Source organism: Cavia porcellus, unplaced genomic scaffold (assembly GCF_034190915.1).
Source record: "Cavia porcellus strain 051 isolate PalLab524CR breed Dunkin Hartley unplaced genomic scaffold, mCavPor4.1 scaffold_15, whole genome shotgun sequence".
In the NCBI taxonomy this organism is placed as follows: domain Eukaryota; kingdom Metazoa; phylum Chordata; class Mammalia; order Rodentia; family Caviidae; genus Cavia; species Cavia porcellus.
Genome location: NW_026947498.1, coordinates 4,710,329 through 4,725,444, shown reverse-complemented (window position 1 = coordinate 4,725,444; position 15,116 = coordinate 4,710,329). Strand labels below are relative to the sequence as shown.

Below are 15,116 nucleotides of genomic sequence, written 5' to 3'. Positions count from 1 at the left end.
ACCAGGGATCGAACTCACGACTGCCTGCTTGCAAGGCAGGCGCTTATGCCTGCTGAGCTAAATCCCCAGCCCCTCTATTGTTATTTTTCAGACTTTGTACCCCAAAGGTTGAGGTTGAAAATTTCAATGCTTTTTTTATAAACACAGTAAGTATTAAAATTTCAAATATTTTAGTTTTATAAATTGTTTTCATGTTGAGTATACCTTGTTTAATAAAACTTAAAATTAACTCATCAACAGATAATATTCTAAAGAATAAACATGGCTATTATACACCCTCAATAATGTGCCTTTATGACAAAATTAGGATTATGCCCTGTTGGCTATATAAATACCTAAGAATCGAAAGAATCCCTTGTATACTTTAGAATTGCAGTCAAATGAAGCTAGAATTCAACAGCAGAAGAAGCACAGAAACTACAGAAACACACAGAATTAAAGAATGTTGGGGCTGGGGATTTAGCTCAGCAGCATAAGCGCCAGCCTTGCAAGCAGGCAGTTGTGAGTTCGATCCCTGATACCGATAAAAACGAAAAAGACAAAAAAAAAAAAAAAAAAAAAAAAAAAAGAATGCATTCCTGAATAGCTAATGGATCAGAAGAAAGCAGAGAAAATAACTTCCTGCTGGGTGTGGGTGACCCACCTGCAATCCCAACACTCAGAATGCTGAAGGATTGCTGCATGTGTGAGACCAGCCAGCCTGGGCTACACACCGAGTTCGCTGCCAGCCTGAACTCCATGGTGAGCCTCTGTCTCAAAAACACAATGCAACACAACAAAACAAAACAAAACAAAACAAAAAAGTTCCTAGCATGAAAGGCCAACGGAAGCATAACTTACCAAAATCCATAACGGTAAATGCACACATAAAAAGAACAGGAAGACTCTGAACCAGTAACCTAAAGATGCATCTCAAGGTCGTAGAAAGATAAGAACAATCCAAATCTAAAACTAATAGAGGGCAGGACAATACAATTATCAGAGCAAAAACTGATAAAACTAGAAAATACAGGTCAGTGAACCAAAGTTAGTTCTGGGAAAGTAGGGGAAGGAAGGCAGGGAGGACAGTAGACAAGGGAGTACAAGGGAAGTCAGAAGGGCCAAGGTGTGGCTGTGTGCGCACCTTGTGTGAATGTACCTAGTAGGCATTTTAAACATGTACTAATCAAAAACTGAGACAAAGAGCCGGGCATCATGGCTCATGCCTGTAATCCCAGCAGTCGGGAGGCTAAGGTGGGAGGATCCTTGCGAATTCGAGACCAGCCTGGGCTACAAAGTGAGCTCAAAGCCAGCCTGAACTGCATAGTGAGACCTCGTCCCAAAACAGTAAAAAAAAAAAAAAAAACTGAGAAAAAACAAAAGCAAAGCAAGAGAAGAAAATAATACAAAATATACAATTTTAAAAAACAAAACAAAAACAGGTGGTGTGGTGGTACACACCTCTAATCCTAGACTTGGGAAGCTGAAGCAGGAGTATTCCCATGAGCTCAACAAGGCCAGCCTGGGCTACTTAGTTAGTTCGAGCCCAGCTGAACTACATAGCAAGACCCTGCCTAAAAAAAAAAAAAAAACTGTGCAAATCATTATTTTATTAATCCATTCCCTATGACTTAACAATTTAAAATAGGTAGCATACCTGTACTCATTAGTGTAGTCGAAATCTTGCTTATTATGAGTTGGCTTCAGGAAATTACACTCTATAATTCCAACTACTCCAACACCCATGTTATTTGCCTGAAATAACATGAAATCGTCACTTTAGACATATCATGCTCAAAACACTCTTAAACAGAGATTTATAACTTGTAGAAAATATTTTCCTATACTTATCACAAACAAGTCTCATAAAATTTAGACTGGAAACAAAACATTTTCTGGAAGTTATTTGGGGAGGAGGCACTTTTAATGCCTAAACAGGTTTTCTCTAAAACCATTCCCAATACTTATAACAATCTACTTGGACAAAAACAGTATTATCAAGCCATCTTCACATTTGTCCAACAGAAAAAGGTCAACTTCTACTAGGCTGCAATTCCTTATAGAGCAGGACCCACAAAGGCCTCATCTCAATACTGCAGCGCCCCACAAAGATGTGGCAAGTTAACATTCTGATAGTTTCCCAGATAAAAGTTACCAGCCTATAGTCCAGCAGGAAGATGACTTGTAAAGAGTCCAGGAGTTCAAGGCCAGCCTGGGAAACATAGCAAAACACCACCTCCAAAAACAAAAGGCTCTTAAGGCTATTCACCTGGCTTCACACCCAGTTGCTAATGAGGAAGGACCAGAACCTGGGTCAACTGAATCTGTTAGTTTTTTTTAAACCTTGATAACTAAAACACTGAGCTCAAGTCATGAGTCATATTGTGGATATTTACATGAGATTAACAAGTGTATTCTGTAAAGAATTATCGCTTATTTCTGAGTCAATATTCAAAGAGAAAAAGATGAAAGCATGTGTATTATGTACAAAAGGAGCATTTTCATAAACTACAGACCAAATCACTCAAATCAAGACACAGCCCTGTTGGACTGCGTCTCGCAGCCATCTATAACCCAAGTGACACCAAGGCCACTCCCTTTTGCAGTTTCTGTCCTCCCCAACCTCATCCTCCATCTCTCCCCATTCCTATGGCCCTTAGTCACAAGACCCCCCCAGCCATAGCCAGCGTGCTCCTCCACACTGTCATCTGTCAGAAGTCACCTCTGCCTGGAAAGCCCTTCTTGGACAGAGTCAGGCAGTGACATCAACAGTCACCAGTGTCTCCAAGACTTTCCTGACACACAGTGGACTTTCCACAGGACCCTCACCAACTGTGCTGTGGCGAATGCTCTGTAGCTTATCTTTATATGCTGAGCACATAGCATGGTATTTCATACTGAGTACCTGCCATCTATTTAATGTGTTTACTGAACCCACAGAATACAATGTATTTGGCCTATTCCATCTTTGGGTAAGACAAATATAATAAGTTGCTCTAACAGTCTATTTTTATTGCTGGGCATGGTGGTACACACCTGTAATCCTAGTACTCAGGAGGCTAAGGCAGGAGGACTCCCAGGAGTTTGAGGCTAGCTTGGGCTAGAATATGAGTCCAGGATAGCCTGAACTGCATAACAGAACCCTGCCTCAAAAAAAAAAAAAAAAGCCTATTTTCATAGTCACCCTCACCCAGAAACTATATACGAATTAAATGGATTGAAAAAAGGACTTTGTATCCTACCTAGTTAAGTCAAATTCATCAGTGACAAAAGGAATTTACACATACATATGTGGGAAACATATACTAGCAAAACTCCACTATCAAAAATGCATTTCTACTTACTACTAAAAGTTGATTAACACTACATTATAGAATACTTCTGGCAAAAAGTTGAGTATCTCAATTATAACCACAAAATTTAAATTTTAAATAAGTTGCTGGTATCTCATATAACTACCAGGTGTCTTTTTTGGGTACTGAGAATCAAACTCAGGACCTTGCACTTGCCAGGTAAGCACCACTGAGCTAGACAGATCCCCAGCCTAACTGCTAGATTATTTTTTATTTACTTCCTGACTAAAATCAGTTGCTGCCAGTAACAGCCTAACAAAGTTTTTCTACTTCTCAAAAATGCAACTAATTACTCTGGGCTTTTATCAGGTAAAATAAGTGAAGCAAAGCTACAACCTGTGTTGGATTATATTCAAGATGAATTCACACTACTATACCAACAGAGCTCAGACTTTTCTAGAAAGAACTGAGGATGAAGTGAGGTGAACAGAAAATAAACTGCAGAGAGATAGAAAACACCACACTCGATGTGGTTTGTGCACAGATGTCCCCAAAAAGCCTCGAGTGCTTGCCTGTGGGACTGCCGGGTACAGTTAAAGTGTGTGGCTCTGGGATTAAGGGTAGGTGTGCATGGCACCAATCGGAAAGGCTTAGGGTCTGACGGATACAAGGGGACAGAAAGAAGGCAGACTTCCTGCTGCTGCTTGAGCTCTGCTGCCACTGCCTGTCATACTATGAACTGTTTTTTGCAATGCTCCCTGTAATGCTGCCCTGTTTTGGAGTCAGCTGACTGTGGACTGAAACCTCAAACTGTGAGCCAAAATAATTCTTTCCTCCTTTAACTTGTGGGTGTCAGGTATTTGTCCCAGCAACAAGAAAAGTAACCAAGACACTCTTGTCTTAAAACTTATTACCACTGGGGCTGGGGATTTAGCTCAGCGGCAAAAGCGCCTGCCTTGCAAGCAGGCAGTCGTGAGTTCAATCCCCGGTACCGATAAAAAGCAAAAAGACAAAAAAAAAAAAAAACTTATTACCACTGAAGTCAAGTGTGGTGGCACATGCCTGTAATTCCAGTACTTGAAAGGCTGAGGCAGAAGCGCCCCAAGTGTGAGGCCAGCCTGAACTACACAGTGACATCTTGTCTCAAAACACCAAAGAAATATAAATAAATCTTACTAACAAAATTAACTTTCAGGATTATCACTGAATTCTCAGAAAATGCACACACACCATGAGAACCTCTCCAACAGTATACGTGGGACTGGCAGGCTGACCCGGGGTTGGAGTCATCCCCCTAAAGAAAATGCCACAGAACAGCACAAGCTGCCAGGAGAATCAGTGCAACAGATTTATGTGTCCAGAAAACACATAACCCGCCTGTCACCATTTTCCAGGCTGATTCGGTCAGCACTAATGAAGGGCAACCGATTTCATCCCAGGAAACAGTCTGTGCACCCCATCCAAGCGCAGTCCCAGAGGCACATGGCTGGCTGAGATCTTGCACAGCTGCAGAGCCCATGTATCAGCCCCAAGTTCCTTCATACAGAGCATAAACAAATATTTTATCTCCCCTTCTAAGACTGTTCAAAATTCAGTAAGAAATGAATACAAAGTTCAATGCCATACTAAGGTTAGAGCTGACATCCACAGGTCATTGGGGTAAGAACATTACAAAACTATTTTACCCTTGATCCAACTTTGTTAAACTTTTTAACTTTGTTAAAAGTACACACTTTCTAAAAGAGCGGGGGCAGGATTTTCTTTTCAAATATAAAAACTTACCCTTAGCTGACATCCAACTTTTTCGTAAGCTTTGATGAGTCTATTTCTGTGATACATCATTATCCCATAATGATCTTTATTTCTGCAGTTGAATCCAAAAGTAATTCTCACTGTTTTAGTCTTAAAATGTTAAAGAAAATTCTAAACACAAGACCTCAGTCTATCCCAATTTTATGTGTTTTCTTTTTGTGGAGAGAGGGCAAGATGTCGCTATGTAGCCCAGGCTGCCCTTGAACTCACTATGTAGCCCAGGTTAGCCTTGAAATCATGGCAGTCCTCCTGCCTCAGCCTCCAGCGTACTGAGATTCTCCATTTCATTACTAATAAATTCTAAAGTACCTAAAGAAGGGCAAAGCTGAGTAGGATTAGAATCCCTATCAGAATAAAATGGGAAAGGGGCTTGATGGACAAATGTCTGTACAGCATCAAAAGGATACTAAAAATTTAGGTCGATAAACATCACGTTCAATGTAGGCAAGACTCTTCGATACTAGCTGTGTCTTCACTTTCTGTCCACGCAAGATGATCTGCATCCTTGGCTTTAGGTATAATATACTGCAATAAGCCTGCAAAGAAACACAGCATTATCTACAGATTTGCTTGGTATTAAACAGATGTGCCTTTAAATAAAAAGCTAGCGCCTTGTCTTTATAATACACACGCTAATTTTTCAATAAAACAATATATAGAAAGGGTTAAGGCTACGTTTAACTTTAACTGAGCAGGTGTAACACCTGGCTCTATCTCCAACACGTGGGAGGAGGGATACACATACATACATACTTACTTACACACACACACACACACACACACACATAGAAAGACAGAGGGCCAGGGATATAGCTTAGCAGTGCACCAAGTATGAGGCCCTGAGTTCAAGACCTGGAACCAAAAAAGAAAAAATTAAAGATTGTCCCCACAAAAAAGAGAGACAAATATGGGCTGGGGATTTAGCTCAATGGCATAAGCGCCTGCCTTGCAGGCACGCAGTCGTGAATTCAATCCCTGGTATCGATTAAAAAAAAAAAAAAAAAAAAGAGACAAATACATATTGCACAGCTGTACTGGTTATATACTTGAAAGTATATAAACTAGGGGTTGAACTCAGGGCCTTTATACTGAACTACATCCCTAGTCCAGTTTTTATTTTGAGATAGGTCTCATATTGCTGTAGAACCTGCAAGCTTCCTGTGTCGGCCTCCCTCAGGGCTAGAATTACAGGTATGCACCAGCATGCCTGGCTGCATTTCAATTTTTTTAAAAAATGTATATGTGTACAAACAAGGGCATTTTGGTCTTCATCACGTATATCCTGACATACTGCTATTCTAATCTTTAAAATAATTTTATTTAGGCAAAAATGAGCAAAATCTAATGCAAACAAAATAATAATACACCAACATTTAATCAAAGTAGACAAGTATAGTGCTTTTTCAAAATTGAACTGCAGTCAGTCCAAGTATAGTTTCATTTCTTGAAACACAAATGCTGAAATACTTCAGACAGTTGCAAACTTTACACTTCAGACAGAGCAAATTTCAGACAGCAAAGTTTACACCTGAAACATGTTAAAATAATGCTTTGTCCACCTCCATGCAATCAGAAACTTCTAAAGGAAATGCCCTGAATAACTCAGAAAGGATAAGTAACATGATGAACACAAACTAAAATCTGAACTTTTCTTTTTTCCTGAGCCCATTTCAATTTATTGATTTTAACAATGATATTTAAGACACTGCACACCTTGATGCTCTGGTCACCACTGGACCTATATCATACCTGAGCACGTTTTTTGTTGTTCTCTCCTTTTTGTGGGAGCAGTACTGGGGGATCCAACCCAAGGACACAAGGCACTGTATCCCCAGCACTTTCTATTTTGAGACAATGTCTCGGTCAATTGTTCAGGCTGCCCTTCAATGTGAGAACTTCCTGACTCAGCCTCCAGAGCAGCTGGGCTCTCCTAACAGCCAAGTCACTCGTCAGTGACAGGATGTATCAAGGATCAGTGTACTTCTGCACCATTAATCGCTAGGACTTTGCAGAAAGCTTAATGCCAACCTTGTAAATGTCCAACCGTCGGTTATGAAATAATTTCAGCATGCACACACCAAGAAAAACAGCAAAGTTAGTTTCACTATATCAAAGTTTATCGGCATGTCTTATCACATTGACTAAAAAGCAGTATTTTCATTATCAACATTGTTGTTTTCAAATCTCAAGATAAAATGTTCACAAAATTATAGAAAACAATCTATACTGATTTAGGAGGACAACTAAGATATATTATGTAAGTATTCCAGAACATCATTTAAAAAAAAAAAAGAAAAAAGAAAAAGCACTTCGAATTTGGTGTCTGCCACTGAATCAAACAGTGAGGTCACCACAAAAACACCCTGTGGGCTGGCACACAGCTCAGTGAGGCACTGCTGGCCTGCCCGGTTCCAGGCAGAGGGGAAAACTGACTCCAACAATCCAGGCGCATGGTGAAAGAACCTAAAGCACCGTTAAACTTGATTAAAACCAAACAAGATTTTATAAGCAAAGAAAATGCATGCACCAATGAAGAGCAGAGCTTGAGCTCACTGGCAGCTACCATGAGGCTGGTGGCCACACGGCCCTCGGCCACCCTCCGGGACCAGCTGGCACAGAGCCGCATACATACCCTCAGGGAATAGTCACTCTCGGGGGCAATCTGGTCTATCCTCTCTTGCTTCTTGTACCCTTTCTTCCCTGTGGTCTCATCTAAATCCTCAGGAATCCTGATGTCATATTTATCCTTTTCAAAATCAAACTCTGTAGCATTTTTGTAGCTGTAAAAATAATTTTAAAAAGCAAAATTTAACTTCACAACAAGATAAGCAAGCAAGCAAACAGAAAAAACAAAAATAAACCTCTATGTGGTAAATTTCATGGAGAAGGCTTGATACAAAAGCAAGAAAAAAGAAAAGGAATCCAGGAAAACATATCATGTATGGACTGGCAGAGAGAACATAAAATAATAGGCTAGCTGGCAAAACCTTAGTAGTCTCTTAAACTACTGAAAATATAGCCTGGCATGAGGCCACATGCCTTGTAATACCAGTACTTTTGCAGGCTGAAGCAGAAGGATCACATATCAATCCCTGTCTTAACAACTCAGGAAGACTTTGTATCAGAGCAAAAGGTGGGATTTGGGGATGGAGCTCAGTATGAAAGCCCTGAGTTTAGCGGGGCTGGTGGCACATGCCTGTAATCCCAGCACTCAAGAGGCTGAGGAAGAGGATCACTGCGAGTTTGAGACCAGCCTGGGCTACAAAGTGAGCTTAAGGCCAGTCTGAACTGCATAGTGAGACCCTATCTCAAAAAGACAGGGGAAAAAAAAAAAAAAAGGCCCTGAATTTAATCTCCAGTACTGGCTCTCTCTCTCCCCTCTCACCATGACAGGCACCAATTACACTCCAGCACACTTATTTTTAAGAAACATCTATACATCAGTGTTTCCAGCATTTGTAACACCACCACATAAACAACCCAGATGTCCTTTACCAGGTGAGCAACAGTTAGACACCGTGGGCATCTGTCCACACAATACACTTTTAACAAGAAGCCAACTACTGACACACATGAGAACTTGGATGCACCTCTAGAGAACCATGTCCAAGTGAAAAATACCATCTCAAGATCTCACGGACCAGGGATACAGCTCTGTGGCACAGTGCCTGCATGGCAAGTGCAAGGTCCTGAGTTCAATTTTGAGTACAAAAAACAAGGGTCCCACACTGGATGGTTCCACTTATACAATGTTATTGGAAATGACAAAATGATAGCTAGAGGTTGTCAAGAATTAAGGGGTGGAGACAGAAGACAGTAAGTGGCTCTGAAACAGCAACAGGGATTCCTGGTGGGACAGAAGCGTCCTCTGCATCCTGTGTGGAGAACAGCATCCTGTCACTGTCAACAGCACTGCTGCCACCCGTGTTTCATAAGGGTGCTATTTGGGAAAACCGGGTGAAAGGTACAGGCAATCTCTGTATTATTTCCGAGAACCACACATGAATCTGAAGTTATTTTACAACAGAAAGCTGAATTGAGGGAGGAAAAAAAAACTACCATACAAGGGGCAAGGAGATAAAAAAGAAAAAGGAAATAAACAGAAAAGGGAACCAGGTCAGAAAAAGCACAAGTTTCCAAGTTAATTAGGGTTAAACTTAATTGTTCTTTAGTCTATGATTCAACATACCTTTGACCTCTCAATATTACATATTAATCCTAAATTCTAAAGTTTTATTTATGAAGGATTTTTTTCCTCCAAGGATTAAAAAAACTATAAATGTTAGCCAGGTGTCGTGTCACACGCCTGTAATCCCAGCACTAGGGGACTGAGGCAGGAAGATCACTGAGTTCCAGGCCAGTGTGAACTACAAAGTGACCTAACTGTGTGGACTACAGTGTGAACTACAACGTCAACCTATCTGCAGAGTGAGTCCCTCTGCCTTTTGTCTCAAAAGACAAAAGAAATAAAAATTTTAAAAATTCTCATCCAAGCTAAGTGTGGAGCTGCACATCTGTAATCCCAGCACTCAGAGGACCACTGCCGCCACAAGTCCGAGGCTAGGCTAGGCTATGCAACAAGCCAGTCTGAACTATGGAGCAAGAGCTTGTCTCAAAAAAGAAAAACCTCACTATACTACTTCTCTTATCAGATGCAAAGATCACGTGTAGCTCTAAGTAAAGAGCAAAGACTTCTCTCCATAACTTTGACAAACTGGCCTAGCCAGCTGGGCTTCCGTCTTCAGTTCCTTCTTCATGATTCTGAGGAGAGGGAGGTAGAACAGTTCGGAATAGTGCTACTGGAGACTGGATCACAGCAATATGACCATCTCACACTGACGCCAAAGCAGCCTCAATACACCACCTCTGGAGAAGCAAAGTCATTAATAATGTCAGCAGCGAGCACCTCTGCCTGTTTGTACTGTCATGATAGCTACAGGCGAGAAAACCAATCCTACACGTGTGCTTTGTTTCCCCAATGATCAACAACTACCTGAGGTCTACACTTACCTCCTAAGATTCCAAATGATGATGCGTGTCCCCTTCTTACCCATAATTGCGTCAAGTTCTGCCAGCAGCTTCTGTTCCGTAGGAAACAGAGAATGTTCTAGAATTGCAGCAAGGCTCGCTGTTGATTCTGCTAAATTAATCATCTGCCGTACAACCTGAGTTAAAGACTAATATCAACAACACGTTTTCAAAAACCCAACTCTAAACTTACATAACAGAAAAACTATTTCTTGAATTATGTACTAAGTTTTAAAGTGGTAGTTTGAGCCAAGGACGATGGCACACACCTATAATCCCAGAGGCTGTGGCAGAAAGATGCCAAATTGAAAACCAGCCTGGGCAACTTAGTAAGGTCCTGCCTCAATTTTTTAAAAAAGTAGGAGTGAGGGGGCCTGGACCTGAGGATATAGCTCAGTGGTAGAGTACTTTGACTAGCATGCACGAGACCCTGAGTTTGACCCCGAGTTCTGCAAGATGAATCAATGAAGGTAGCAATGAATAAAACGAAATGGCCACTCAATTTCAAGTGAATGTAAGAAGCATTAAAAAAACAAGCAATTTTTCTCTTATTGCTAACTAATTCCATGCTATGCAAAATCTTTTAGTGTGTTTACAAAGAAGGCATTTCTCTGAAGCTACCTTGCTTTTCATGGTCATTAGCAAAACTTTCAAGCCAGCCCACAAAATCCTATTAGGCCACAGTTTCTATTTCACAGGCAAAAGGATATGGTGCTTGTTGAACGCAACGATCGGGACAACCACATGTTCTGCTTTGATGACTTCCAAGTAGGTCTGTGATAGGAAGCCCACACTCATGCTTTCTCCATTTTTGGTAAAAACCATTGCATCCTTACCCAAGCGCATAGAACCTGACTTGAAGCCATTCCCATACAATCCAACTGGGACATGACCATTCATGGTAACTTTGTCACTGAAGCCAAAGCTAGAAAGAGAATGAAAAATTTCAATGACAAACACCTACATCTTCACTTTTTAAAAAAAATCCATGCCAATACAATTCCAAGTGAAAAGCCTGGCTCTCGCATGCTGGCCTGTCTTCCTGGCTATATTAATGTCAAGCAAAATACTCCTACTCTCTGTCTCTCTTTTTATGCACCCGAAATCAAACTCACGACCTCACATTTGCCAGGCAGGCACTGTGCCACTAAGCTGGACCTCTCTCAGTGTCTCCTCCTGTTTCCCTGTCTCCGCAATGAAGACACCCAGCTACATCACAGACAAAGGGTGACAGCAGTTACAGGCATGTGCAACCATGCCCTCCTGGCTAAATGGCTGCTTAGGGTCTGGGCAGGCAGGACCTTGAGATCTCAACCCAGGAACCTCCTCCACTGACATGAACAATTCTCTTCCCTTAAGCAGCCCTAAATGGTATGATCAGTCATGGGAGCACCTCCACTTTCTGGAACCACAAGAAATATTTAAGGGACCATAAAAGATCTCTGCTTCTACTTTTTCTGTCCTTGTGCTGTATCTCTGTTTCCATTTCAGGCACATTTAATTCATACTGACAACCTACAGTCCAAGGCCTTCTAACTACTTGGTGCTGTTTTCCCAACCTCTCAAGCTCTTTTAAAGTTACCCCCCTCCAAGACTAAGTTTTATTAGAAATATTGGGTAAAACTAATTTACCCTAAAGTGTAAAGAGCAGATACAGTCTCACTACTCTATAATTCTAAAGGAATGCTGGAACTATAGGTCCGTCAGACATGGAAAGGAGGAAATGACAAAGATGGGGACCACCTGACAATCTACCATGTATAAAACAAAGGGAAGACTGTTAAAAGAGACTTAACCACACTGTGGGGATTGCAACTCAAAAAACAAAAATTAAGGATATGACATGAAACCCTTCCACTAAGAGCCCTGGTTTCCCCCAGACAGGCTCACTTGTACATACCTGAGCATTTTGTGTAACTTATCTGATGTCATGCCATTCCCATTATCAGTAAATGTCAAGCAGATCTTGTCATTTATCACTGTTTTGTCGATCCATATCTGTTTAGCATTCACATCAGGATCATAAGCGTTATCTGGAAAGCAGAAGGTTTTGAGAAATTTTGAGCTTGCATTTTAAAGAGTAGTTAGTTCAGAACAAACCTGTAGCAAGCAAAGAGTATCATATTCTAAGACTACTCTAAAAGCAAGTTTTAGGAGCTTGCTCCTGGAGTCTGACTAGAGCAAAATCAACCATATTCCCAAGCACTTAGTGTTGGCAATGAGCAGACTGGCACCTATCACACTGAACCCGCCACTAAGTCACTGCCCGCGGGGATGCTAAGACTGGCCGACAATCCTGACGGCAACTGAGAGCCCAGTGTCTGCGGCACCACGCAGTGCTATGGGAGGCACACAGCACTTAATACATCCACGAGAAGCAGCACCGCCTGCCACACTACCTATTCGGACGGAAGACTCACCTTCTACAAAGTTCTCCAACTGTGGCCCTTGTCAGTTTAACCCAAGCTGCTTCTGGCTTTCACATTTCTCTCTCTGCATGCCCCCAATTAATATCCTTGTTGAACATATTCATTTCTCCCAGAGTAAGTATAAAGAAATACACTGCGAGTTGGAAAAGAGCTGACTAATGGCAGGAATAAAATGAATTCAAGAATTACCCAGGACCTACCCACATATTCAAATATATACACATGCACTTTATTTATTTATTTATTTATTTATTTATTTATTTATTTATTTAGCGTGTGCGTACACACCCCCCTCAATTTTTTCCCCCAGTACTGGGAAGTGAACCCCATTAACTCCACACTGACCTATCTACAGTTGTTTTTGTTTGAGAGAAGGTCCTGCTAAGTTGCCCAAATTGGCCTGAAACTTGGATTCATCCTGCCTCAGCCTCCCAAGGTACTAGAAATTAAGACCTGCACCACCATACCTAGCTTTATTGAAATATATTATGACCAGGCATGGTGGTGCACACATCTAAGGCTGAGAAGGCTGAGCCAAGAGGATCACTGGGAGATTAAGGCAGGCCTGGGTTAGAGTTCTAGCCAGGAAAAATTGCACAGCAAAGGGGCTGGGAATTTAGCTCAGCGGCATAAGCACCTGCCTTGCAAGCAGGTGGTCGTGAGTTCGATCCCTGGTACTGATAAAAAGTTTAAAAAAAAAAAATTTTGCATAGCAAGACCCTGTCTCAAAGATAATAATAATAAATATAAAGAAATGAAATAATAAATATAAAGAAATGAAATATAACCTAGTCTGTATTATAATATAAATAATAGCTTTCAAACTCTCCTTTTACAACACAGCCTACAATTAAGTAGTCTTTTTTTCAATCACTTCGGAAGGACCGTATTTCACTAAAAACTTAAAACTTTACCACACCACAAAGAGGACCATTAAAGCCACAGATTGCTTCTTTAGGTTGCCATAAAAAAAAGAACTGGACTGTCAGGCAGGTGTGGCAGCATGCCTACAATCCCAGCACTCAGGGAGGCCAAGGCAGGAGAAGCCCAATTCAGTGAGAAAAATTAGAAATTCATTAAGAGCCTTTCCCAAAATAAAAAATAAAAGGGGAGGGGAATGTAACTCAGTGCAAGGTCCTTGGTTCAACCTCAAGTACTGAGGGGACAGATAAGACAAATAGATACAATTGTAATGCACAGTAGACTCACTCTGAATTATGAAAAATATCACCTGAACCCTATTTGTCAGGGGAAGCAAGAATTTGCTATTATAAATTGAATATAATGACTCTAATACCAGAAAAATGAATCCACCAGCACTACTGAGAAGCATATTCATTTTTCACATTTATAGTCAAAATAAAAACTTTTTTTTTAAAGCCAGTCAAATTTAGCAGTGGGGGGGGGTGGTATACCAACTTTAGTGACACTGATGTAATAAGTTCTGATAACCCACTGCCATCGGACCAGCCAAAGCATTTTCAATATAAATGCTTTATGAACTTAGCAAGTTAAATCTTTTTTTATTTTATTTTTTTATTTTTTTTAAGACGAGTCAAGTGCAGTAGTGAGAAGGCGGAAAAGAGTAGAACAAGGAGTTCAATCTGCACTGACTGTGAACAATCAATTGAAATAACTCACTACCTTCGGACCAGCCAGCAAGTTAAATCTTTTTTTTTTTTTTTTTTTTAATACCCCCCCCCCCTGCTGCCCTCTGCCACAAGTTAAATCTTAAGAGCTAGGACATAGCTGGAAAATGGAACTCTGGGGGCTGGGGATTTAGCTCAGCGGCGTAAGTGCCTGCCTTGTAAGCAGGTAGTCATGAGTTCAATCCCCGGTACTGATAAAAAGGAAAAAGACAAAAAAAATTGAAAAATTTAAAAAATAAAAAAAAATAAAAAGAAAATGGAACTCTGGGAGGGGATTACTCTGAGATTCACTGGACAGTTGTCATGCTAGGTAGGTAAGCATTACCATTCATGTACTCACTCAAGATATATCTTCCCCTACAGTACAAATCTGTAACTGTTCAGTAAAAACTTTAATGCTATAATTGCAAGCAATGTATATATGAAATGCCAATTTACGTACCTATTAATTCAGCAACTGCACTGAACGGCCAGGTATGACTAGTAGAATTTGTGTGTAAAAACTTCGGGCAAAGCTGAAACAAACCAACCAATGATTCACATAAATTAATTCAGATCTTACTTCAGAGAACAAAAACCAATTAATATAATTTATTTGTCCCTACTAAACAACACTGAAACTAAACAATGGTAACTCAAGAGCTCACTGCAGGGAGACATGCCCTAAAAGACTCCTGGGAAATGCTGCTGGGCACGGGGCAGCTCACACACCAGGACGGGTTGGCGTCAGCAACTGCTCAAGATCTGAAAAGGACCAGTGAAACCCCTTCGATCTATGGAGCATCCGCTCTGAATTTCCCTTCTGAGACACTACTTTACAGAGAGGGTCTTCTCTCTTTAGGGTATTAGCTTTGCATTAGTATTTCACACTTTTGACTTGGTTGTATTGCATACTCCAATCTCACTGTAGTCTAACTTCCAGCAGT

At 40.8% G+C, this 15,116-nt stretch overlaps 1 protein-coding gene across 1 annotated transcript in view; it reads right to left on the bottom strand.

The window, feature by feature from the left end:
* Positions 1-15,116, bottom strand: part of Morc3 (MORC family CW-type zinc finger 3) — a 50,430-nt gene that overhangs the window by 21,688 nt on the left and 13,626 nt on the right. Inside the window, exons 2-9 of the mRNA XM_063224476.1 lie at positions 14,633-14,705; positions 12,013-12,145; positions 10,824-11,037; positions 10,095-10,243; positions 7,717-7,864; positions 5,492-5,620; positions 5,055-5,174; positions 1,637-1,734 (exon numbers count right to left, since the gene is read on the bottom strand). Of these exons, the coding sequence (XP_063080546.1) occupies positions 1,637-1,734; positions 5,055-5,174; positions 5,492-5,620; positions 7,717-7,864; positions 10,095-10,243; positions 10,824-11,037; positions 12,013-12,145; positions 14,633-14,705 (1,064 nt within the window). The remainder of the gene's footprint in view (positions 1-1,636; positions 1,735-5,054; positions 5,175-5,491; positions 5,621-7,716; positions 7,865-10,094; positions 10,244-10,823; positions 11,038-12,012; positions 12,146-14,632; positions 14,706-15,116) is intronic.